Here is a 27,995-nt window from a genome sequence, read left to right as displayed (position 1 = left end):
GAGTTCAAAGAGGTTAAATGCATCACTTTATTTAAATGATTTGTCATTACAGGTTCAGGAAGACCAATTTTTTACTATTGATCACATAAAGTGTGGTTTTTCAAACTCAGTTGAAAAAAATCCCAGAATCTTTTAAAGACATTTTTAAAATTGTTCTTGTAAATATATGCATTTGAAGATTTCAAATGAGGAACAATAAATACATAGAAACAAACAAATCTATAAATTGAATTTAACGTACAGTATTACATTTTAAGCTGTGCATTTTAAACAAAGCGTCGTCCGGGCAGCGTTGCTGGCTGCTTTAACACAACTCTCCTTCACTGGACCTCAGAGGAAGGGGTTGACAACACACACAGCTGATGGGTTTCCCAGAGCGTTCTTGTATGCAACCATATCTACCGTATGTTCCTCTTTCACACACACACACACACACACACACACACACACACACACACACACACACACACACACACACACACACACACACACACACACACACACACACACACACACACACACACACACACACACACGCACACACCACTTCCTTACTAATACAAACATACTTGTATACAGCATACACATAAAATTTACAGGTCTACATGTGGTCAGACAAACATTTTACAAATAAACCCCTGCAGACACCCACCTGCCCCAGAGATAATCTCCTGTGTCAGCCGCTTGTCTGACCTGAACACTGACCACACAGTCATGTCTCTGCTCTCCTCGCTTAATGTCGTCATCAGAACTGTGCAAAAATTAGTGAGCAAATCTTGACTCATCTGCAACACAGAAAAGCTTGCCCTTCATCAAAAGCCTCTTGGGCTTCACGCAGTCTGTTTTGTTGTTTTTTTTGCTTTCAGATTAGTGTGTATACTGCTTTTGTTCACCCTGAACTGGTGCAGGTATTCTGTAATAAACAGTTAAGATTGGGAGTGTGTTTGTGTGTGCAAGTATGAATGTGTGTTTCCAGTGTGTAGGTCCATATCTTCATAGATTTTGTACATGTTTAAAGGGAAGTTTAATTCAAGGTTCAGGTGGAAGTAATTGATGTGCCTTTAGCAATTGATTGGACAGAACTTGTCATAAGCAAGTGGGAAGGGAAATGGGAGGAGTCTGTAGCATAATGAGCACTTCACCTGCAGCTCATCCGTTATCGTCTCCAAAAATAAATGGGCAAGTGCAAAGCAGAGGAGCAGCGTGAAGATGGGGTTAAGACGGCTCAGTGGTGAGCCTGTGGAGTTGTGTGTTTACGTATCAGGTCACTGGCAATGGTAAATAGGCTGGACGTACTCAGGGGGGAAGTATCCCACATGTCCATGGCAACGGCCCCTCCAACGGAGTGAGTCAGAGCAGTCGAGGAGTTCAATGACATCACCACGCAGGAAACGTAGCTGGGTGGGGTGGTGAGGGGTGAAGTCGAAGAGAGCGTGGGCATGGTGGGGACGCTGTGATGGGAAGAATGAAGGACAGAAGGATGGAGTAAGTCAGACTTTGCTTCACAACATTTGACGGATTTACGGCTACAGGTAAAGGCTACAGGAAGTGCAAATACAAAAAAGACATACAGAAAATATAAGTACAGCTTCTGGCGGTTAGCCTAGTTCTTCACAAACACAAGTGGCTGAGATCATTTCAAACAGAGTCGAACTATCAGGTTTCCAGCTAAGCTAACCACCCATTTGCTTTAGATTCATATTTACTGGACAGATATCCACTCTGTTATCGATCTTCTCATCTAAGTCTCATGCAAAAAGAAAATCCTTTTTTTTTAATGTTGAAACAGCTCTGAAAGTGAAAATAAACATTTAATCTGTTTCATCTAAATTGAAAAAGTAACTTAAATCAGTTTTATTTCATTTTCTCACATTCATTCAACTTTAATGTGCTTGTTATACATATCCTCTGTGTTGAATTAAATCAACTGTACTTGTAGGAACAGTTTAAAGACATTTTGCATCTCATCTAGGAAGCTTCTTCATTTCTAAACACTTGGTTGAAAGTTCCAGGTATTTTTTGAGTGGTTGATTGTTAAGTCAACATGACAGTTACTGATAGTTGTGTTGTTTGCTTCGCACAGTTATGCAACCATTATCCAAACAACCAGATGACTCCTTCCTCATGGAATAAAGAGACTACAGCACATACTGTAGGTAAAACCTGTGACTTAATTTCAACAAATATCACGTTAGATCGGCTTTAATATGTTTGAGGTACAAACTTACTTCCAACAGATACACCTCTCTTACTACCCTGCACACATCTACAAGATAACATTTTTTTTGGAGATTTGAAGTTCTGTGTGTATTGTGTTTATTATGTTTGAAGTGTAAAATTTCTAGATTTAGACTTTAAAGGCAGCTCTAATAATCCTAGATAGATTTTTAAATATATTTACTGTATAGTTATTAGTTTTACATACGTTGAACCAGATTAAGGCAGGTCTGATCCAGACAACAGTGTATAAACTGAATAATATAAACTCAAAACAAAAAAAATTGATAGTGACCTAGAACAGACTGCAGTTTTATCTGGATCATTTCAGTTTGCTCTGTCTCGCAATGTTACATGAAGTCCAATGGACAGAATTTGCTTTTGCTTTGTTGATCTCACTCAGACTGATTTAAAGGAATATTTTCTTTTTCTGGACTTTACCTTCTGACCAAGCAAACAATGATAACAATTAAACATTAAATGAAAAACTACTGCCTACAGTCTACATGTTGTCTGAATAACATAAGCTACATGCCTTAACATTTAATTTTCACAATTATATTCATACCTTTTTTAATTTGTATGTTTCTCCCTGTTTGCAGTCTCTATGCTGATCTTAATAAAAGTAGCTGCAGGTTCTTTTTCTTGTCTTTTGAGACAAGAGAGGGATATCAATGTTCTCATCTGAAGCTCCTCTATAATCTAAAGTGACATCACCTGCAGAAAGTGATGTCTGAACATGTGAGCTGACAGACAGACTAGACAAACAGGTTGATAGACAAATAAGTCAGGTTGATGTGCATTTGGGAGGGTGCATCTAAAAGTTTGACTTACTTTCAATGTGGACTTTAAATAAAGTGTTTACATTCACATAATGACTGTCTTATACTTTTGTTGTGAGATTATGTCTTGGATCATTAATTTGAGTCCAGTTAAATATGTGAAGATAATGATACGTACAGTAGTGACTGAGACTGTCAGAGCACTCTTTTGTAGTCTGAACAGCCACATAAAACCACAACCACATAAAATCCAATTTTTGCAAGACAGATTGAAACAACTTTCGAGAGGTAGTTTCAAATCACATTTGGACAGATGGACAGTTTTGACTGTGATGTCATTCGACGCGGCCCAAGTGCATGTACAAATTTCAGTGGAGAAACAGTTCAAGAAAGAAACTCTTATTTTAAAGGCATATCCTCAAATAAAAATCCATTAAAAATCATAAATTCACTTCCCACATACTGAAATTCATCGTGTAACCATAGAAACAAACAAAAAAAAGATGTAATAAAAGTTTCCTCGCAACAAATGGAGTCACTTTAGTACTTGGTTCTATGCTGAAAGCTATGTGGAAAAAATATTTTTGCAGTTATTGAGTTATACAGTACTACGGAAACAAAACATGAAAGATGGATGAAACCAAATAAATTTCAAAAATGCTTTTGTGGAAGTCAATAAATAGAGTATGACAGGGAGACAGGAAAGTTCAGACTGATGTGTGTGAGATCGAGATAAAAGTGAAGATCTATACACACATTCACACCAACTAAAAACAACAAGTTGTAAAATCAGAATGTTTGATAGGGACTCATGAAAGATTTTCTGTTTTCTCTGTCTCACTGTGTTTTTCTTTGAGTGCACAAAAGTAGCGTTCTTCTCTATGCCTGATAGCTGACCTCGTCTGATCTCTGTTGACTGTTCAAGTAAAAGTACTTTAAGGGCGGTAGAATAGAAGAGGCTATTTTAAGGCCAGCATCTTGAACTTGCCTAACCTCTTTTATCCGTCAGCTGCATTCCCACAGAAAAAAGTAAAATGATATAAACTGGGAGGGAACAGAGAAACTGGAAGGAATAACAATATTGTTATTGTGTGTGTGTGTGTGTGTGTGTGTGTGTGTGTGTGTGTGTGTGTGTGTGTGTGTGTGTGTGTGTGTGTGTGTGTGTGTGTGTGTGTGTGTGTGTGTGTGTGCGCGTACGTGCGTGCGTACGCGCGTGTGTGTGTGTTGCAACTCTGAGCTTTGAAATATTTGGACCAAGACTTGGACTTAGTGGCATCCAGGGAGAGACTGGATCACAGACAAGCCTGTACTAGACAGACAGTTTAGGGATTAAGATCTCTCATTCTCATTAATCTGTCAAATCCTCAGGACAAGAAAAAAATGTCTTTTTATCATATTTGGTGTACTTAAACTTTTTTGGAGCCAAAATGTGTGACAATAAAATTACAAAAACATGTTTCTGTGTAAGGACAGCACAGTGGCACAGAGGGTAGCACTGTCATCTCACAAAAAAGATCTTTTGTTCAATTCCTTTCTGTGTGGAGTTTCCATGTTCTCCCCAAGTCAACATGGGTTTACTTCGGGATTCCTGGCTTCCTCCCAACTCCAGAAACTTTCAGAGGTGAATTGTTTATTTTAAATTGTCCATTGGTGTGAGTGTGTGCGTGATTCGTTGTTTGGATATGTGTGGCCCCATGATGCGCTGGCGATGTGTTTGGGATGTACTCCACTTCTCACTCCAGCAATACTTTTGACCTTGATGAGACTGTTATGGTCCTCTCGTCTACAAGAAAATGAATGCATGAACGGATGTTTCTGTTTACAGCTGTTTTGAGAGTACAACTGGAAAAAGTAAAACACAGCACACATTTGTGTGAGCCACTGCCGCGGGTCATGGTGTTGCTGGAGCCTATCCCAGCGGACCCAGGCAGGGTGCATTCTGGATGCGACGCCGGTGCACCACAGAGGTAAAAAAAATTCAACCCACTGACACACAGTTTTGTGCATTCAGTGTTGGTGAACTGGGGCAGGGTGAAAACTCTATTCATGCAAAGGAGAACCAAAAGAGCTCACAAAAAGGGTTCAGGCTCCTAAGCCTGAACAAGTTGTGTTATCTGTAGAAATGACGAGTGCGCATTTTTCTGACAAGACAAAGTCAAGCACAGATGGTAACACATTTTTTTAGAAGATGTTTTGATCTGGCCAGTCAGTGGACCCAAACTCCATAGAGACTATATGGATAAATGTCAAGAACAAACTTGTTGTCAGAGGTTCTGGGGACACTAATGAGTTGAGGGAGGGGGAGATGAATGAAACAACACCAAGGCAACAATTTCATTGTTTCACTGATCTCGTCTAGACTTCCTTAGTTATCATGTTTGTACATCCTGCCTGTATTTTATGAGTGTTAGGTAGAGTGTTAGGGAGCGTATTGATGCCAGCCTCTGATTATCCAGTGAGCATGCAAGTGCAGTCTTGCATCGCCTACATTTTTCTGTTTCAGTGTGTGATGGCACAAGGACACCCAACCCCCCCCCCCCCATTAATCAACGATTTGTATATATAGTCCACCCCCCTGTCTGTTGCACTCTGCAGCCCAGTTGTTGTCAGCCTCTCCAGGACTGACATGGGGACAATGATTTAGCATCATAAATGGACAACTTTATACTAGACGTATACATATTGTTTACAAATTGCAGTTTATCAAAAATGTATATATTTTTTGCATTAACAAGCCTTGAATTTGAGGTGAAAGCTTCCAGATACAATGACATGAGGGATCTGATGAGGAGAAGACCTCGGAAAAAAATCTTTCCATCCTGCTTTGGCGAGATAAGCTGCAATTGAGGGCTGTGTAATGAGCTGATGCACGAACAGATTAAGCTGGTCCTGGACAGATTTAACATTACATCTGTGGAAATAATCTCTATATAATCAAAAACAAGGGGAAACAATGATCATGCAGTGGTGTCAGAAAAAGTCGGGAAATTAATGACAGAGTTACCAGTGAGTACCAAGCTTACATTATTTCACATGAAACATTTAGAGTGTATAGATTATAGTTAACATGATGTCTCTCCCAGGATGTTTTCATGCATTCATTTAATAATCTAAGGGTCAAAAGACAACAACAGAGAACTAGTTTTTCCTTGTGCATTTGTGCTTTTAGTGTCTCTGCTTTGCACTTCTGTGACAGGAGAATACAAAATGGAGTGCTGGTAACTGAAGAAGTGGGTGCACAATTAATATTTTAGATGTGCATGGAGCATACACAACACGGTTACAAAGGCAGCAATTTAGGTACAGTTCACAAGACAGGGAAAGGGTTGTTGCAACTTGCAATTATATTGTCTTGTTATCTCTGATGACTTCTTTTTAGAAAGTGAAACCTTAACGGAGTTAAGACTGAGTCTTATGGTTGTGAAAATAGAATGAGGCTGTGTTTATGCTGGAGGCCAGACAAAGTCCCCCCCAGGGTACAAAGACCAGGTGACCGTGTGTAAATATAAAGTGACAAAAAGGACAGTTTTGACCAAAGCGAAAAATTTAAAATTTTATATTTCTCCTTTGCTTCTAACTTCAACCTGGCGAACGCTAACAGTCTAAGTCTGATCAAATGAGCTGCAGATGAAAAACAAATTTAATGACAAAAAGGAAGAACGGCGACCACGTGATCTTGACTCTTTGCTCTGTGGATGAAGAAAAATACAAAAAAAAAGAATACAAATAAATTAAAATGCATTATTTGAGCTTTTAAATAAATTGTAACGCACAGAAACAACGCTCGCCTATCATTAAAAAACTGAGTAAATTCAAAATGGAAATGAGCTGGTGATAGTCATTGACACAGTTGTAGATATCAAAATGTGAATCTTAACTTGTAGTGTGATCTTGTGACATAATCAAATACAACTTCTTACACATGAAGAGAAGGTTTTCATTGAGCTGTTTGCACAGTGCTTCAGATCCTCCCTTGTTGCTGAATCATTAAATATTGGTATCTTTGGAAAAGACAACAGGACATGTACAATTTAGGCCATAACAACCACATGGAAGCAGTGAACAAGGCTACAAATATTTAATTGTGGTGAAGCCTCTCTGACCTTTCATGACATGCCAAACTCACCAGCCTTTCCTGTGTGGTGGGTTATATTGCAGATAAATAGTAGTTTAAGTACAAGCACAGAGCAATACAGTGACCTATAAGAAAGGTCACAGCCCAATGACAAGTTTGAATTACGTAAAAGCATCTTTTTGTCAATCGTCCGTTTTAGTTGATTGACTGGTTCCAAAGTTTAATATTTTCAGCCTGGCAATGGAAATATTGCTGTTTTCAGTCATAAAACATATTTATGATTGAATGGCCGTATGGAAACAGGAGTCGCCTTGCACACAACCCTTATTAAACCTTGACATCAGTTCAGAGAAGCAAAGTAACCTCCAACCACATTTTTCAGACCTGGGGCAGAATTGCATAGATTACCATATATTGCTCCAATAAACACATTCCTCATGAGACAGCATCAGTTCTGACCTGGAGGATGTGATGAAAAATATCAAATAAGATAAAAGTTGGAAATAGAATTAAATACTTATCATAAATGTGTTCTTTTATATATTTAGAAAGTTGCCTGTGGGTCTGAGAAGATTGTAATTTCATCTGTGCTGTATATCGTGCATATATGGTACATTTGACAATAAAGCTGACTATGACTATTGGTCTAGCTAAAGGTACAGAACTGGCTGCTATATCTGGGCTATTACTGCAACATGAATTCTGGGATTGTTTTGTGTACTTCATTTTTTAATTAGTCAAATATGTTTCATTAACTTTATGTGACTTGTTCTGACAATCTTTTTTTTAAAATTACATTTCAAATCAATACATTTTAAAACAACATAAAAAGCTTCTTGCACATTTAGCTGTGATTGTTACAGCTGAAATATGAAATCAGACAAAGGTTAAATGCAGATGAATACATAAACCCTGGATTAATGTCTGCAGCAGCTGTGAGGATGTTGGTGGAGGAAGCTGAGAGAATTAAAGTTGATCAAATAATGTCCAAACAGTTATGCTAAAAAATATGTTTTAAATAAATAGATCATCACTCTAAACTGACGAGAAATAGTTCTAAAGTTGAAGAAGCATAAACCGTCTGTTGTTTCATTGATGTGTTTTACAAAAGTAATTAATAGAGCAGGAAAAAGAATGGAGCATCTGTTTGAATTGTGTGTGTTTCAGTGTTAAAATTTTTATTCATCTTGACTACTCCAGCATTAACAGCAGATGAGTACAGTACATCTACCTAGTGACAGTAGAGGAGACCATGTTTAGGATGACAGTCATGACTGATCATTTCAACAGTCATTGTTCTACTATAACTGCCGAGGTCACCAGATGTTGGTGGTGCAGCTATGTCAACCAGTTTATCAATCCTAGAAAAGGAGGCTCTCATAAAACTGAATCACTAACAGAGATCTGGTGTTTTCACACGTTAGTCGCATTAAGGTGATTTAGTGTGACAGTATTTAGGTCATATGATCTTCTATCTACCACGGGACTGCTATCTCACTTTTAATCAGCATTCCAAAACCCTGAGGCTAAATTCTTAATGCGAACCTACACCAGCTGCGTTTGTTGAGAGGACTGAACATAATGTGCATCTTCCCCTGTGATTTCAGAACATGCATAAAACTGTTACAGTGTGGGGCAGGTTGTCACACAGCAAGAACAATTTGTGTAAAAGGAAAACTTATTTTTAGGATCTGTGCCTGTCATCCTCATCAGATTTGATGCTCCACCAGGTGAAATCCTGCAGCAACTGGATGACTGTTCAGCAAAGATTGTCCAAATAAATAAAGATATCCATCTGATTGATGAATCACATTGCAGGAAAGAGAAGTTGACGAAAGTAATCCATTACACAACTGCATGTACATGAGGACAGAGGGTGAGAAGAGCTGACGGCATCTGAAGCTCACAAAAAATCAGTCAATGTCTCTTCAAAGGAGATTCTCACAGGCTTATAAAGTCAACACAGTTAATTTTAGTAATGAATTTATTTCACATACACATTAAAATGCATGAGAAAATATCAGCTAATGTATATTTATCTTTAATGGTGAGTGATTTTTGGGTCTATTCATATGAGTTCAGAATAAGAAAAAAAACAGCATTTGCTTGAAAATGCTTTAAAAACAACTTTTGGACACAGTAGAATGGATGTGAATGTGTGTTATTTCCTTCCTCAGTTTAGCTCTATTAACAGCACTGACTCATTGGGCACTGAATTCATTTCCCTACTGATCACCTCAGAAATAGCCCAGAGCTGCAGTGTAGGGCTATCAGCTCAGCACGATGCCACATACCATCATCTGTTAGTTTTAACATGAGCTGAGTCAGACAAGTCGGAACTGGTACCAGTGGGCCAAAAGCAGCATCTAAACATAGAATCTTAAATATGTTAAAGATTCATTCTTATTTGCTTAAAGACCTACCAATATGCAAAAAACCCCCCACATTTAGATTAATCAATCAATCAAATAAAAGAATGAATAAAAAATACTCATGTGAATTAAGTGGAGCAATAAAATCAATAAAGCCAATCAATAAACCTACTGTTGAACAATCTAACAAAACATAAATAAATAATAAAGATTTATTCCTAATTGAAGGTCACATTCTTTCTCCATTTAATATTTAATAATATCAAAAATACTGAGATGACATGGTCATAGAGCAAGGACCGACGTAATAGTGAGATTACTTGGGAAAGCAAGCAAGCAAACGTGTTCCTTCATGAACTGGTCTCCCAGAAAACCCGTGAGTGTGTGAACCAAATACCCAAAAACGGAGGAGACTCATGCATCCGTATGGAGAACTAACTTGAAAATACATAGAAGCATATAAAAGCAAAGTGCCATATGACATGGAATATTTTCATTAATGAACAAATTTAATATTGTATAACAACTGGTTGATGATATTCTTGGATACACCATTCAGGTAATTAATGTCTGTCTTGGACAAATTAAAGTCAGAGTCGTTTCTCCTTGTAAGTAAGCTCCTTGACATTATATATTTTCTGAAATGGTTATGTCAGTGTATTCCTGTAGCAAAATTCTCTATTGTATGCTGAACATGAATCCCTCACAGTCGTGTGCACACCTGTGCAACCCCCAAACACACATCTGTTCGGTATGGCTCATGCCTCGACCCTCCACCAAGTATAATGTAATTAGCTGAGTGGTTTTGGGGTAATTAGAATTAAGATTGAAAAATACCTTGGATCCACCAAGTTGTACAGATTTAGATCTAAATTATTTTGTCCTTTATCCTCTAGCTTCACCCAGCTTTTATTCAATCCTACCAGTCACACAGTACATAAAGAAATGACAAAAAAACGACAACAAATGCAAACTACTTAATGTAAAAGCTGCCAACTGCAAACAAAATATCCCACCCAAAAATATCTCACTAACTTTCTCTTATCTTGACTTAATCTCGTGCTGGATGCTCTGCTCTGCTCCCTAATGGACGGCGGTCTGCTCTCAGGTTCCCTGCTCTAGAAGTGAATAGGAAGTGATGGGTATTAGCAGTTGACTGGTGTTCAAGTGGAACGAACATACTGTCGTATCAGGATTGCTGTAGTTCACATCAGTCCTCTATGGCTCACTTGCCACTCCCAGAAATACTTAGCATGCAATGTGATCCTGTCTAACCTCACAGTAGCAACAAGAGCTACTCCCACTGTGACACCATAATCATACCAGTCTTTTACGCTAAAACACCTTGTTACACTAAATGTAATTTCAGCTGTGTTTGCTTCATAAATCTACATGTTAATATCTTCAACAAATTGACTTGGTGCAATTCAAGTGCCCTTTTTCCCTTTGGAAAGAGTTGAAACTTAAAAGGCGATAAATGAATGACATAGATGGGAGTGAAACCATCAACCCATTGAATCCATTACACTCCCTCTGGCTGGGTGCCGAAGAAGACTGATTGGTTTCTTCTTCAAACCGGTGGCAGTTCCGTCATCTTTTATTACAATCTGTTCCTACATCAAACCCTGCTGGTGCAGTAACCCGCATATGAAGTCTCCCCTTAGCTGTCAGCACCATTCAAAAAAACTGTTGATGCCTCCAGTTGCAGCAGTGTGAAATCCGTACACCTGGGTACTGTGTGTTTGTTTAAAAAAAAAAAAAAAAGGGAAGTGATTCTTCAATGTATCTGCTTCCTGATAATTTATAAATCCCTGGTTGCTGAGATAGAAGACAAAAAAGTGGTATCAGGAGCAGATTTGTTTTAAAGGTTTTAAAAAGGATATTGAAATTGACATTGCAAGAGAAATAGAACTACATGGATGTGAGGAGTTTAGATGAGAGTTGAAAATGTAAAAAAAAAAAAAATAAGAATAACTTTTTATCTCGATTCAAAGATTTACTGAAGTCTAAGTGAGAATTATAACTGTTTCCGCAGTTCTATCATTCTGTGATCTCTAGCTAATTGTAGTTGTTTTTTATTTGTTTTACTATAATTACACACACAAAAAAATAATACAAATTTTTTATAAAAGGTACTTTTTTTCCCAATAAAATTGTCCATGAATGAGATTCTTGTGCCTCTTATTTTAGGATTATTGTTGGATGTCAGAAACAAACTGGGGTGTTAGATGCTCACCCTGGCAAAGTGCTCGGGGTCCCTCAGAAAGACAGTTCTCTCCTTTGCGATGCTGTTACAGTGGTAGAACTCCACCAGCTCATTCAGCGAGGAGAACAGCTCGTCCCACACGTAGTACTGTCCACAGCGATCCTGCAGCACTTTGAAATGCTGGACATGGTCCCCATAACTGTAAACAAACAGACAGAAGTTTAAATAAAGTTTTAAAAAAATCTGGTTGGATTAATATGAATTAATGCCAGTCATTGATTTTAAATATAAGCTTTTTAACCACTGTAATAAATTCAGTCCAGTTGAAACTAGAGTGTGTATAATGAATATGTGTATAATGAACTAACACAGCACGTATAGTGAAGAACCTGGAAAATGGAGATGATACAAAGACATAGCAACAGCAGAAGTATACATGAACATGCTCATTTAGTCACTAATTTGAAGAATTGTGACCAACAATTCAACGATGATCATTTGAAATAAAAAACGGACAGTTGTACACACAAACATGCAAATCTGATTGTCAGTTAAATTACTGTAGTGCATATGTCTGTTACTCTGAAAGAAAATCATGGAAGGATAGAAAATGAATCGTGTTATACAGATTTGTGGTTGCAGAAATTGTTTTACTGTTGATTTTGCAACATTTTGAGTCAGATTTAGCTGAATACAGGCTTGCACAGTCTCTACCAAAATATAATGAGTGACGTAAGTATTTGAGTTCAGGTGAAAAATCAATTTAAAAATTGAAGCATGAACAGCACCAACTAAAATAACCACAGTGTTCGAGTACATCCCTTGTTGTTATGATTAGAAGAGTTTGGCCAGCATCCTGCTATTTGCCGTCCTGCTCTGTGGTGGTTGCTTAGTAACTTGCCAGCTTATCTTTAGAAATCTGGACATCTCACCATGATTGTGCTGTTATATAACTGCATCTAATATGCAGCGGAAGTCAATCCATCTCCCCCATATTTCTAAACACATCATACAGATGTAGGTGTATTATTCTGGTATGTTTGATTCTTCATTTAAAAAGCCTTTCCTGTAGCATTTGGGCTTCAGCCTTAGTGTGACCACTGGTCTGATCTCAGGAAAGTAAATGAGCTCCAGTTTCTCTCAGCCAGAATCCCTTTCTCTATTGAGCTCCATGAACAAGAAGGACTGACTCCCTGATGACTGGATGGCATTCAGCTGCACCTTCATTGCTTTCTTCTTTCTTTTCCTTCTCCATTTTCCCCTGCGTGTCCTAATTTCTCATCTCACTCACTCTCCTAAACATGATGCAACTTCAAAGAAGTGTGAGAAGTTAAGGGTGCTTTTTTTTTTAAATCATCCAAATTTTAAGTATATTTGACTATATAATTGTGCTTTTGAAGCCTTTATAAATGAACACATTCTGTCTGTAGTGCTATCTGCCTTTTTTTCCGTTTGCTTTGGGCCTCTATTACTTTCCACTATTATCTGCCCTCTTCCTTACTTTCTCTCCCCTTCTCAATTCTTCTTATCTGCTCCGCTATGTTTCCATCATTTCTCTTGATTCAGCCCTATCCATTCAGAACACACACGCACGCACGCACGCACGCACGCACGCACGCACACACACACACACACACACACACACACACACCCACACACACACACACAAAACAACTGATCTCTATCAGCCCCACCAGTAACCCTGGTTAGTGATGCCCTCTGCTGCACCCTGGTGGTTGGGCTGTGCTACTGCCACCAGTTGTGAGGCAGCACCAGTCCCCCAATCTAAAAAAGAAAAAGTAGTTTTACTACACCTAAAAATACCTGCTCTTTGTTCAAGCAGAGGATAAGGTCAAAAATGCACATACACAATGTTGGCATAAACAACACACAACAGAATGCTGCTTTATGGAATATTGTTTTTTTAAAGGACAGTTAGGAATTTTCTACACACTACTCAAACAGTATGTTTTGACAAACAAATTCCTTTCAATACATGAAGAAACCGCATTGAAAGGCTCGTGATTATACACTACTAGATGTGATAAGCCTTGATCATGCAAGACATACAAGGAAAAAAGTAAAACCTTCAGATGAAAAACTTCTGCCATATCCTCGATACTATTACCCGCAAATACTTTTTACATGATTTCATGTAAAAAGAAAAAAAAAGAAAAACATTTCATCTTGAATTTTGCAGTGTAATTGAATATGTTGAGATTCATCCAACTGTGAATAAATCTACTCGAATATGTCACCAAAGTATCTCCAATTAGTTGGGGAAACGACGGAATCTCATTACATTTTTATTGCAGATTTGCTCTGTGATGCAAAACCCTTGCATACATAGAGATAAAGAAAAAACAAGCAAAGCTAATTCACTTGTCTTCTGGGTCATAAGAAGAGTGGAATAAAGAGACTGTACTTCTATGATCTATATTTGACATTTCCTCACACAGAAGAGGAAACAAAACAGCTGTAGCTATCAGTATGAGGTGATGTCATGATGTTCCATATTAATTATTACTCTTATTATTACAGACACAGACAGCATCTGTCTTCACTTCATCACACACAACACACACACATGCACACACAGAGAGAGAGAGAGAGAGAGAGAGAGAGAGAGAGAGAGAGAGAGAGAGAGACAGAGACAGAGACAGAGAGAGAGAGAGAGAGAGAGAGAGAGAGAGAGAGAGAGAGACCTCAGTTTCCTCTTGCCCTCTCATCTCCTTGATCCCATGTAATTAAGGCCCACAGCGATGGAGAGATTATTTTCGTTTTCCAAGTAATAGGGAATGAGAGAGAGAGAGAGAAAGAGAGATTAAAAGATAATGAGAGTAAGACAGATTGAGAGAGAAAATCATACAGATGTAGAGATAACATCGACATGACTGGGGTGGGTCTCATCAACAACAACGATGAGACAGCCTACAGAAATGAGGTGAGCCGCCTGGCTATGTGGTGCAAGGACAGCAATCTCCATTTGAATGTGGAGAGGACAAAGGGGATTGTTGTGGACTTCCGGAGAGCACGCACCCAGCATGCTCCACTAACCATCGATGAGGGTGCAGTGGAAAGGGTCATTAGCACCAAGTTCCTGGGTGTGTACATATCCGAGGACCTGTCCTGGGGCCACAACACCGTATAACTGGCCAAAAAAGCCCAACAGCAGCTCTACTTCCTCCACAAACCAAGGAGAGCAAGAGCCTCACACCCCATCATGCTCACCTTCTACAGAGGCACCATCGAGAGCATCCTGACCAGCTGCATCACCGTGTGGTACGGCGCCTGCACCGTTTCGTGCCGCAAGACCCTGCAGTGCATCGTGAGAGCAGCTGAAAAGATCACTGGTGTCTCTCTCCCTTCCCTCACAGACATTTATTAAACCCGCCTCACCCGCAAAGCCATCAGCTATGCAGGTGAGGTGGGTGATCCCACCCACCCCTCTCACAGCCTTTTCAGCTGCTGCCATCAGGTAGGAGACGGCAGAGTCTGCAGGTCAAAACCAGCAGGCTCAAGGACAGTTTCTTTCACCAGGTGGTCAGGAGGCTCAACTCCCTCTCCGCTCTGCCCCTTGCCACAGCCTTGAACCCTACCCTCACCCTGCCCTGCCCCCCAGCACCTAACTACCTCTCTCTCTCCTACGTCAACTCGGGGGACTGTGCACATGTCACTTCCCCGACAGGATTAGAGAGTTTATAGAAGTGTTTACTGTCCCTTTGTGTCTCATCTTTTATTTTGTGCTGCACTGCCTGAGTTGTACTGCCTGTGTTGTACTTGACTGCAATATGACTGCTGTATGTCGTGCATACTGTACAAGGTACATTTGACAATAAAGATGACTTGACTTGACCAGAGAGAGAGAGAGAGAGAGAGAGAGAGAAGAGAGAGAGGGAGAGAGATTCACCTCAAATGAAGAGAGAAGTTATTTTTAAAAATTTTAATCTGCACCAGCACAATTCAAGTTGCATCAGTGTCATCTGAGCATCTTTCTCTCCATTTTTATCCCTTGCTCTGTCTCTCATCCTGCCAACTCCCCCTTCTGTAATCTGCTGTTGGTTTTCTAAACCACTGCAGATGTTTGGAATAGTTCGTAGTCACCTCAAGCTGTCAATTTAACTCAGCAAACTGTGAGTGCGTCAGTAACTGACGGCCGTGTCGAGGAGCTATCAGAGTGTGCGTCATTCCCATCCTGCAAATCACAGATTGCATCAGACTTTACATGCTCGGTTCAGTGTGTGTCTGTTGGTATGGGTTTTTGGTTTGTGTGTCACAATCTGAGCACAGTGGTAATGAGTGTGTGCATGCGTGTCAACCAAGCATGTAAGCCGTGAGAGTTAAGCCCCTCCTGCAGCATCAATAAAGCATCACCTCCACCTGTTTCGATAGATGGATTAGGAGTGCGTGTGTTTGTGCGTGTGTGTGTGTGCGTGTCTGTAAAATGTTGGACGGATACGAGATGAGAAAAAACAGCGTCCTCTCAAGTCAGCTGATCATAAACAGAAAATATTGATTGTATTGAATGTTAAAAGCAGAAATAAAAGAGAACTTCCACACACAGCTTCTAGTTTCAGCTCCTGAATTTAAAGCATGGAATCCAAGAAATAAGGGCTAACAGATGTAACAGAGTTTTGACTGCAAAAACTAAAGATTTTCATGGAGGAAATGTTATAATCCATGTAGCTATATCTTCAGCCAAAGTGCCACAGGTTTTCTAGCTAAGTAAATGTAGATTAACAAACCCTTCAGGTAGTGTGAAGCTTCGCAGGTAAATGTTTACTATAAACTTGGACAAAAAACACATTTAAATTCAGCTTACTGATGAACTCTTCTGCCTTACTTAGCTAGTCCAACTGGCTGTACAAGTTCAGACTACCTAAATCAGGAATACCCACTATAGAATGCCAGCTAGCCCAACAAATACTGGCATATTTAATATTTGGTATCAACCTTACCCTGTAAAAACAGCGTTTACGCCTTGATTTGACTTGTTAAAGGAATAGCTTGACAGTTTAAGGGTGAAGCTTAGCTTAACACAACTAGAAGTAAGGGAAAGAACTACTTTGGCTTTGTTCAAAGGCAACAAAAAACACCCACCAGCAACGCTTTGAGGCTCAGGAGGGTTCAGCATGTTCAAAAATAGAAATGAAGTGACTCCTTTCAAAAAAACACTTTTTTTTACATGAAAAGGGTGAGGTGTATGTAGCTTGGTGTTTTTTTCTTTGTGCAGAGCCAGATATGTTCCTAAGTGTTAGCGTTATAACAAACAAACTAGCTTCTGGTAGGAAATATACTTGAAATAAAAAGTACTATGTGCCGTACGAAGTCAAACTTTTGCATACAGTACAAAACTTTTTTCTATCCACACCACTAAATCGAGACAAAAGAAGGATAAAAAGAAAAGGTATAGGTGAGTGATGGCTCCATTGAATAGAACTGAATAAAAACCAATGGAGAAAGTAAAGGACGAGACCCTCTGGGTTTATTTCTCAGAAGACTGGCTGGTCTTATTTCATTTCCAGTGTCAACATGAGAATACAGAGAAATATAAAGTTAAATCATGCATCCAGCACCGTCATTCTGCCTGATTGACATTTTCTGCTTGACCTTTTTCTCTGTATCTCATCATTTCTCCTTTTTTCTAGCTTCTCTCTATTTCCCTCTGTACTTATGTCTGTTTCTTCCCAAATCTCATTATGTTGATCACACTTTGGTCACTGCACTTCAGAATTCAAGGTATAAAGACAATTGGAAGAAGATTGTTGCACTTTTGATTTGGTTCCAAGGGTAGAAGTTCTGAAAATAAAACAAAATAAAAAGCTGATATTACATATAATGCAATATTTTCAGATGTGAAATTATCAGAAACCTTAAGCATGAAACAGCAGCACACAGTTATCTCACATAACACAAATGTAGAATATCTAATGCATGCAAATTTGTCACAAGTCACAGGGAAAATTGCTAATGTTATTCACATTTTTGCACAAGATGAAAAGATTACCTGGTTTGAGAAATTTGCATGAAGATATGTCATGAAAATCTGTCAGAGCTGGGATTCTGCAGGCATAACAGGTCCAGACATTATAGAAGGATGTTGACCAGGTGGATTGGGAGAGTGGTGAAAAATCGAAAAGGTGCTGCTTTTCACTTGATATTTCAGCTGTGAGACATCAGAAGCACCAAGAAAGAGACCAGGAATATAACCTGCTGTCTTTTGACAAAGGCATTACATCCATATTCTGTCATTGTTTATCTTATGCAGGGTCACAGTGGAGCTGGAGTCTATCCCAGCTGAGGTGGGCGAAATGCAAGGTAAATACTGAACACTGAATACTGAACCAAAAAAAAAAGTCTGAACACCAGTTCACAACAGGGCCACTTACAGAAATTCAAACTCACATTCAAACGCATTATAGGGACACCAATTCAGATATTTTTCACTGTTTTGGGAATGGGAGGAAGCTAGAGAACCCATGATGCCCCAGGCACTGATATGGATTCAGACCTCAAGAAACCTCAGGAAAACAAATCCTTTGAATGAATCTGAGTCAGAAAATGCTGTGAAAACCCAGCTAGGAAAAAAAGAATTAGTTATTTGTCTCTATAGAAGTTTATTTCTTGGCATAAACTTCCATTTTCCAAAAATAAACTCCTAAATAACCCAGTGGGATAGATTCACTGGCACTGTCGGAATCTAGTCTTCTGCCATATATTCTCTCTTTGGAGCCACCTTTCAAAAAGTAATCTGAACAAAAACTTTCTGAAACCCCAACCCTGGTGTGTTTCACAATTTTAGTGCATTGGAATGGCAAACATGAATGTGTCATACCGTGGCAACTGCTTTCTGATGGGTAGTTGTTATTTTTTATTGTATTTTGCGGTTTTGGAAAAATGGAGGAAAATAAAATAAATGATTGAAAAAGCAAATGTGACACCAGAATGAATGAAAAAGGTGATAAGGTTGAGTTTTGGGACAAATGGTTTTGTAGAAATGTGAATTTTTTTAGTGAACTTTTGTGTGAATATTCCAGTTTGGGATCAATAACGTATATCTATCTATAATAGAACCATTTAAAAAAAAAACCTGACACACATACAGTAGTTATGTAACATGTAACAACTCTAACATCTTGATGTTCAGCTACATTTATGTCAGTGAATCATGGTGCTTTTCCTTGAGGATTAAGCGACAGATTATAAATATCCATGTAATAATAGCTTGAAATGAAACAGACCCTGAATGTATTGTATTGAATGTACTGTCACATTACACTAGCAGAGAAGCATACAATGTGATTCAAGTAGCAAATTTTGATTTGATTTTGAACCTTTGCCAACAGTTTTCCTGTACATAAAGGACTATGACCCCCTTTTCGATCGATTCATGACTGCAAAAGCAGATTTTCAAGAGCTGACGTCAAAGTCGGACAAAGCTGTGACTGAAGTTCTCAGTGTTACTGCTGTCAGGATGTATCCTCTGACGAGAGAGCTGCCAGCACTGCAAGGAGCCCCCTCACAAAAACACCTGACCCAATTTTCAAGCTGCCACAATACACAGCAACAACTATCAGAGCCAGAAACAGTCCAAAAAAACGTAAAAACCCATGGATCATTAAAATCCTTCCCCCTTCTTTGCAGACCTGTTTTACACACAGCACCTCTCTTCTCTTCCCTCCTTCAAATTTTCTCTTTCCCTTCTCCAAAAGTTTAACTTAAGTGTGAGAGATGTAATGCTTGGACAATGTCACCACCTCCAAAAACAAACCACAAATTCATTGTGGTGTTTTGACCTAAGCCTGTTTGTCTTAAAGTCCTCGTTCCGAGTCTGGCCACGAGTACCAAAATTCAGATTCCAGGTCCCTAAACAACCTCCAATATCCTCGTAACATCCAGAAACACAGCACCAAGCCTCAGCTGCATCCCTGACCGTCAACCTCAGACGAGTGGACCAATTGGGGCCCATCAGCGGCTCTAGATAGGACTGTGTGCCAGACAGGATTAGCTCACATCAGACCAGAGGGGATGCAGATCCTCCCTCGTTCCACCCCACGCCTTATCCTCTTTACCCTCACCCTCCGCCTGTTCCTCTGATCCCCTGCCACCAAACATGTGTGCATACACACATTCATGCAAATTCACTCAGAATTTGACTAAATAATAAACAACGGGGCAGATATGTTGATGTGTGGGGATGTGTGCATCTGTGCATACAGGAAATGATTACGTAGACATGCTAATCAAATTAGTTTGCCTTAGAGGACATGAAATAAAACTTTAACGATTCCTGTGAAGAGACGGGTCTGTTTAGTAACAAGAAGACACATGGAGAGGAGGAATGTGTTTAGCAGACACGGAACAAAGAGATGCTAAAAAAGGTGATAAATGTAGCTCCTTGAATAATAGTTTCTCCCCCACCTGACAGACATAGAGAACTCTCCTGGAGCGCTCTCGCTTTCTCTGACCAGAAAAGCTCCACACTCCCTGTGTCTGAGTCGACTTTCTGCCACTCCACGAGATATACGACCGGCAAACCAGCTGGAGAAAGAAAGAAAACAGGAAAAAAGAAAGCATCAACATTGTGTGTGTGTGTGTGTGTGTGTGTGTGTGTGTGTGTGTGTGTGTGTGTGTGTGTGTGTGTGTGTGTGTGTGTGTGTGTGTGTGTGTGTGTGTATTCTGTGGAGTCTAGCCTGTGATGGTTGTATTTCCATTTCCAGTGGGAATGATGAGATTGTAATCATGGCTCACAAAATAAAGATCAATGCTGACAAAGAAATAAAAGCACAGCAGTGGAAGGTAGAGGGAGAAAAGTAAAAGTAGCACATTTGTGAAGTTATTTTTAACCATGCTGCTAAAGATGCAATGCTGAATTTCAGCTGTCAGCTGTGGAGGGTGAGTGTCATTTGTAATTTCTTTTTTGCGCTCATTAGTCTTGTTAAGTAGAGCAGTTTGTCTGCAACCACAGTTTACGGAAATGACACCTTGCTTTCATGAATGTGTGTTCTGCAGTGACAGTTGGGCTGATGAGCTATATATGAAAGACATGGTGACATTATAGGCCTGTGTGTGATCAGCTTGGGTTTTATTCTACAGTTCTTTGAAGGAAGCTGGAAGAGGAAAAAGCAGCGTGAGACACACACTACAGCCAACACAAACTTAACAAGGCAGCTTCAGCCGGACAGAACATCAGAGTTCATTAATGAGCTGAAGCTGCAGGAGTGGCAGTTCACAGTTCTGTCACAGTGGAAAAAGTACAACCCAGCTGGTGTATGACCATCTGACAGAGATACAGGGTGTACCAGTCCTTCCACTGTAAACACAAACACACACAGCTGTATCATGTGTGGTTATGTAAGGTGAGAAAGTCAGTGTGTCCCTTTGGGTAGGCTGCCTCATGTTGGACTGCAGATGTCCAGAGCGGAGCAGAAAACACCCCGAGCTTCACAAAATCACTGATGAGCTGCTTCCACATACCAGTGCTGAATGTGTGGAACTTATGTGCTTTACAGATAAGTAGCGTATGTGTGTGCATGTGTGTGTGCGTGTGTACGTGCGCGCACGTGTGTTTGTGTGCGTGTGTGTGTGTGTACTTACGCGTGTGGCCGCAGGTTGATGTAGTTCTTCGGCACAAAGCCTTTTCTGTTGTGGAGCTCAGCTGTGTACCAGTTAGGATCATCCTCCATGTTGGTGATCTAGGAGACATGCAAATGAAACATTACCCGTGATGATGATGCTGATGATGAGGATGTTACTACTGGGTGACAGCTTGTTTGTCAGTGTCCTCACCAGGCCTCTCTTCTTCTGTTTCCCAGAGTAGTAGTTTAATTATTGAATGAGGACTGTGAGTGAGGATGATTACACACATGAGCACCAGCAACGACAAAATAAAGGTCAAGGTGTAAAATTTAGGGAGGTTTGTAGCAGATATCTAATATAATACAGTACTTTGTATTTAGGTTGTCATCAGTACATAATGAAGAAATATTTGTTATTTTCTTAAGGTTGAGATTTTTGCACCCACAGGAAGTTCTTCTCCCCAAATGCGATGGTAAGGAACCCCAGAATGGACAAACCAAAGATAAATAATGGCTCTAAAATTATTCTTTCATGTGTGTTGCATTTTTAATGTCCACTGTATGGGATAGCAAGATAGGATGTGCGGTTGGTTGCATTCTAGATAGCACTAAATCCTGTCCATTTATGAGTGAGGATGTGGACATAATAGAGCAGAATCACTGAAGAAAGGTAGAACTGGGGATGAAAAATTCTCTCTCTGATGGAGTGTTTTTAGAAACCCTGGGGTGATGCAGGCAGAGGAGGACAGATCTGTTCCCTGTCTCCCAATGCGGTCTACTTCAACAGCTTTAATATTTATGTATTTTACCCCTTTTCCTTTTTCTACTCTGGTCACTGTTCTCATATCTCATTCATTCAGGGATCTAATCTGTCAATGACATGCCTTGTCATTCTGATATTTCAAGATAGCAATATGTTTGGTATGCTTGGTTTGCAGTGACACATTTTATAAGAAACATATTTTGTTTATCTTTATCCCCAAATCTGAAGGTCATTGCTTGGTGGTGTTCTTTTTTTATTTCAAATCCCAGTTACCAGTTAAGCTGGAGTGAAAAGTGTGAGTGACATGTAGTTAGTTAGAGATCTGTCATACGTGATGAAAACAAACCCAAACAGGAAATGCTGCCAATGTTCAAAACAGCTGTCCTGCCTTCTATCTGCTTTTAGTTCATGTACAAATTGTTTCATTGGTTGCATTGTTCATTTCTAACTCCGTTTCATCATGCGTTGTTAGGTGCAGAATGTTCATGGCTTCACTTATCTTTCAGTCATATTTGTACCAATTAACTGTCCATTAAGTAATTTTTGACGTTAGACAAACTATTAGAATAAGAAGAAACACTTAAACTGAGGTGTGGTCAGCGCATTATTGCTGCATTGCTACCTTGAGCCAGCAAAAAACTGCATTCTGCTACTGACCAACAAAAAAAACTGGTCTCAAGTCAAAGCACAACATTTTTCCTGCTATTTAAAGTATGCATTATCGAGGCAATAGAATACTTAATATTGGGCTCTGACACCTTATGTGTCAGAGCCCAATCAATCTGTAGCAGATCAAAATGCATGTGCATTTTGATCTGCCACATGAAAGTAAGATGTATGAGCCTTTTCCAATACTGATGAAATGAACTGTATTCAGAAATTATAATCTTTCCAGTGGCTCATTGAAGTCACTGCAGCAAACATCATGAGACACTGAAGCGGCAAAACTAAGAGCTGTAGCTATAAACCTGACAAGACAGTAGAACTTTCCTCAGGAAACAAGATTAAACTTTAATTTTTGAAGTACATGCAGGAGTATCAATAGCTGTGTTATTCCAAACCCTACGACTGTATCTGGTATATGAATGGGAACTTAAGTTGTGTAGAACATAAAATAATACATTTAAAGTGAGATGCTGACAGATAATGTGACGTTTCTAATGTGTTGTTAGGGTTTGAATAATAAATGAGCTTAAGTTGCATGGCCTGGTGAGTGGATACACACATTGTGTTTTTCAAAGACATTTTTCACACTGTCTGTGCTGTGATCGTGCATAAATATTTCTCAAATTTGTGCGATGTGATCAGACAATAATACGAGGAAAATGTTGTCTGTTGCACAAAAAGTTAAAAAGTCATAACAGCCCAGAGGCACTGCATCAATAAATACTCTAGCTGGTCACTAGCTGCTAGTGAGTGAAATACTGCAGGATTGGTGGTGCTTGATTTTAGCTCATCTACCATAAGACTGGCTTGAGATGGTACCCAGCTGGTTGCATATTAAAGCCAAACAATACAATAAAATATGTCTTAAGTAACAAATCAGGATCGATGCTCTTTCTCATTTTAAAGTTTTTGTATTGACAGTACAGGAAACATGTAGGCTACTTCCTGTTCAGTAACCCACTTGTTTACAGTTAAACTGCACTAAAATATCTTTCTGATCACATTTTAGGCAACAAATAGGCAGCATGTCAGTAGACTTTTGACTCTGATCAGCACCCCCATCAGTTTGACCTGTGTTTTCTCCTGATTTGACGGCACTTCATTGGATCAGCATCACGGTCTTTTGATCTGCTTCCAATTCTTTGTGTCTGCGGAGGCGGATAAAATCAGAATCTAATAAATTATGTAATTGAGACAATGTGGTTCGACTGATGTCTGTCAGCAAAGGAGCTCTGTGCATGAAAATTGTTGAGAAGTACAATGTTCATTTTGCATAAAATGCCCAGGTTCTCATGAAGCGGATTGGACAGGACATTAACAACATTCTCCTTTAATGGAGAGATGCACTTATCATTTCTGCTGCAGGAGGGTTGCTGCAGGTAAAGTCATTTATGGTTCCCTCATTAAAGCTGTATTATTTCTCCCATCCACATCCAATCTGCTATTAATCAGAATAATTCTTCAGTCCCAGCTTGTTTCATCTGTGGAATGTGGGCTGTGTGCATCACAAGGTGTTTTACACAGCAATGAGATGCATCTCTCCTCCTCCTCAGTTAAATATGGGTACATTTCCTCACATGCCATTAAAGGGAGATGGTGGGACAGAGAATAGGAAGAAGTCCAAGGACCGTCTTCCTGTCCCTCAGGCACAAAAGAGTACTTTTTGGATGGTACTTTGTGTGGTGTAAATCCTGTTATCACATGCCTATGCCTAACTAAGACACCTTTGGACCATTGCATCTTATTTTGCGTGTTGATTTTATGGCATGCACACACTCTAGATGCTACAAATACATTTTCAGCTCTAGAATGTGCACTACAATCAGCTTCTCTACTTCTCCTTTACTATTTGCAGACAAGACACGGCATCATCATTGCCTTAAGGGTCTATCAGACACAATAGGATTTGAGCTTGTGCTTGCCGCTGGGTTCAAGGCAGTCAACCACATTGAACTTTGGGTGCAGAATCGCTGGGCGGCATGTGCTGCTTTGCTCGGCGTGGTGAAATGCTGCCATGCGGCAGAAGCAGAGAGGAATGGCATTGTCATAATGTCTGAAGGCCCTTCACCGTTTATTAGAAACAAAAAATTATAGTCAAAGAAGGATACAACTTTGGCAGTGTCCCGCATTACAGATACCATTCCAAGATAATCTGCTTTTGATCATGTTTTGCTTTTGGGGGGAAAAACAAATTCTAAATTTGTCTCAGCTCAGAGGAAACCATTAATCATTTATTTCTTCCCTCCACATGTGATTGTCAAGTTTATCCATGACCACTCTGACACTACTGATTTAGCTGTGATGCCCATATAAATAAAATTAACAATCATGTAATTAATCCTTAAAATAACAGATGTATAGGACCAAAATTAATCAAGGCTGTTCACACGAACATCTTCATCAGACTGTAAATAAGGTCAGGTGATGTCTCTAACCTGAAGCTCTCAAACAGCAAGACAAGCTCTTTTTCAGCTGGTCTTTTTTAACCAAGTAACCCAAATATTTTTATTTGCTGCTGTTATTTGACTGAAATATTACATAATTTCATTTAATAAAGTTACATGTTTACATGGCAGGGAAGAATGAAAACTGATCCTGCTGATGTGAGATGTTTAAAACCTAATATACATGACTACTGCGTGTGATGTTTGCTGCTGCAGCCAGGAAGAGAGAACAATAAATGAAACAGTGTGACAGGAAATGATCCAACAATAAATCTACTTTTTTTTAAAAATTGGTGGACTTTTGTATGCAGCTATATTTGCTCAGTGTAGGACATCTGGTGCTGAAAGGAATCATTCAAAACTACTGTTTGACCCATGCAGGTCTGGACTGGAGATGATTCCGCTGAGCAAAACAAAACAATATCACATAAACTGAACAGTGTTTTAAGGAAATTAATCACAGTTCCCATAAAGCATTACTTATCCCACTGTTGATCTCACCATCAACATTCCTGTCACATTTTGCTGACTAAAGCCCACAACTGATCACACAGTGATTTACAGATAATTTACAAAGCTTCAACAAGCTAAAAACGCCAATGCAAGGAATGGAGATTCAGAGTTACAGTATTTACTGCCACATCACACTGAAAGAGCTGTAAAACTAAACACGTTTTTATTTTATCTGCATCTCACTTGAAGACATTGACTTTGCAGATAAAAGAATTGAGAATCTGCTTAATTTGTGTGTCTTTGTTACCTGAATGGGGCAATAGGTAATGCACTGGTCCCCTGTGTATAATTGAAGGGTGAGCCCCTGCTATTCGATATAATCAAATAGGTGTCAAGGGTTATTTTGTAATTAGGTGTTTCCTCCAGCAGCTTCATCTGGTTCTACCTCAAGTGATTTTGAACATTTCCCAGAATCCTTTTCAAAAACTAACGGCGGATAAAACCAGTCACATATCCTTCACTTTGATTGTAATCTGAGGTTAACTGCTCATGATTCATTGGGACAGATTTCTCCTACAATAACCGCCAGCCGTGCAGGAACTCAGAGATACCCTTGTTTTGCTATCTGTCACAGAAGCACCACAGCTGTACCTTTAAGACAATATTAATAGTGCAGAATATTTGGGAGAAAAAAGAACCTTATTTTAATGCACTTTTGGATATTATGCTTAGCACTGAATAAATGTTGTCTACTAGAAATATAAAGATGCAAGTTTGAGTTTATGGTTTTATAAGTTGAAACATTTCTGCTACTGCTTCTTGCAGTAGTTGCTGTACAAATTTAACAATAACAAGAACCAATGCAGTCAGACTGCAGCATCCCGCGACACCCAGAATTAAAATTTTACCCTGACCTACTTGCATAGGTCAAAGATCAAAGCTAGTTCTCTGACCTACTGTCATTGATCAAAGCACTAGCTGTGATCTACGGTCTTACTGACACTGGCCTTCTCCCTCATCTTTCTATCTAAGCCGGGTCCTGCGTGTACAAAAGTTAAAACTTGACCTTGACCTAGTTTTTTCATGGTCAAGGTCATCTCATTTTCATCCCCTTTGCCCCCCGAGTAATGTACTTTTTGTTTCATCTTTCAATCAGTAATAGTTGCGAAAAAGATATTTGGTGGACAAATTAACGGATGGACGGACGGATGGACGGACGGACAGACGAACGGACCACCGCTGACAATTACAATACATCACCGCTTTGAAGCGGGATGTAATTATATAACCAAAGATCTTTAGACATCTTAGCTGATCTTTGCTAGCTTAGCTTTAATACCAGTCTTTAAGCTCGGGTTAGGGTTATTTGGCTGCATATGACATGTAAAATATGCAAATGCTCAGATCAGTCAAATAACAACAACAACAACAATAACAACAATCATCATCATCATCATCATCATCATCATCTTAATTTTCCTTGTCTGATTTTATAAATAAAGAGTATTAATTAAGTTTTTGAAGTTGTAATGTGTTTTCAGGCAAAATATGACTTAATCAATAGGTAAGGTTTTGTTTGTAACATTCAAAAACAGGTGAAGCAGACAGACAGACAGACAGACAGACAGACAGACAGACAGACAGACAGACAGACAGATAGATAGATAGATAGATAGATAGATAGATAGATAGATAGATAGATAGATAGATAGATAGATAGATAGATAGATAGATAGATAGATAGATAGATAGAGAGAGAGATAGATAGATAGATAAATAGATAGATAGATAGATAGATAGATAGATAGATAGATAGATAGATAGATAGATAGATAGATAGATAGATAGATAGATAGATAGATAGATAGATAGATAGATAGATAGATAGATAGATAGATAGATAGATAGATAGATATCTTACCTTTAGCATGTCTCCCTTGTTGAAACTGAGTTCATCGCTTTCTGTGGCGCGAAAGGTATAAAGTGCCACCGCTTCCATGCTGAACCCTCTATACAGACACTCACACACTCTCTCACACACTCTCACACACACACCATGCACACACACTTACACAATGGGACCCCCACTTATTCCCCTGACATGGGAGAGTATGTCTGGAGTCAGAGAGAGAAATGCTAAAAAAAAAAAAGAAAAAAAAGAAAAGAAAAGAAGAGGATACTATGAGATAACAGATGGTACGAGATGAAGAGCAGAGGAGAGGCCTCGCCTGTCCACTGAACCGGAGAGCGTGAATGAGAGTCAGAGCGGAGGATGAGAGAGAGTGAGCTCGGTGTGAGAGGAAAAACACGACTGGCTGCTGCTCAGCAACACGACCATGAGTAACGCTCAGAGAGAGAGAGAGAGAGAGTAAGTAGGGGCAAGGGAGTGGGAGGCACTTCCTGTGCACATATTTGCCTCACACAGTTAGGTGACTTCTG

General features: G+C 39.3%; 1 protein-coding gene across 1 annotated transcript; it reads right to left on the bottom strand.

Annotated features, from left to right (window-relative positions):
- Positions 1 to 19: 19 nt before the first annotated feature.
- On the bottom strand, positions 20 to 27,837 carry grapa (GRB2 related adaptor protein a). Its single transcript, XM_068337896.1, has 5 exons — positions 27,478 to 27,837; positions 21,250 to 21,347; positions 20,074 to 20,193; positions 11,683 to 11,851; positions 20 to 1,451 (listed from the first exon to the last, which is right to left on the bottom strand). Exons 1-5 carry the CDS (start codon positions 27,553 to 27,555, stop codon positions 1,266 to 1,268), a joined length of 651 nt encoding a protein of 216 aa, XP_068193997.1. The 5' UTR covers positions 27,556 to 27,837; the 3' UTR covers positions 20 to 1,265.
- Positions 27,838 to 27,995: the final 158 nt, after the last annotated feature.

The sequence above is a fragment of the Antennarius striatus genome, chromosome 16 (assembly GCF_040054535.1).
Source record: "Antennarius striatus isolate MH-2024 chromosome 16, ASM4005453v1, whole genome shotgun sequence".
NCBI lineage: Eukaryota > Metazoa > Chordata > Actinopteri > Lophiiformes > Antennariidae > Antennarius > Antennarius striatus.
Note: the sequence above shows the minus strand (reverse complement) of the source record. Positions and strands in the feature narration are given on the sequence as shown.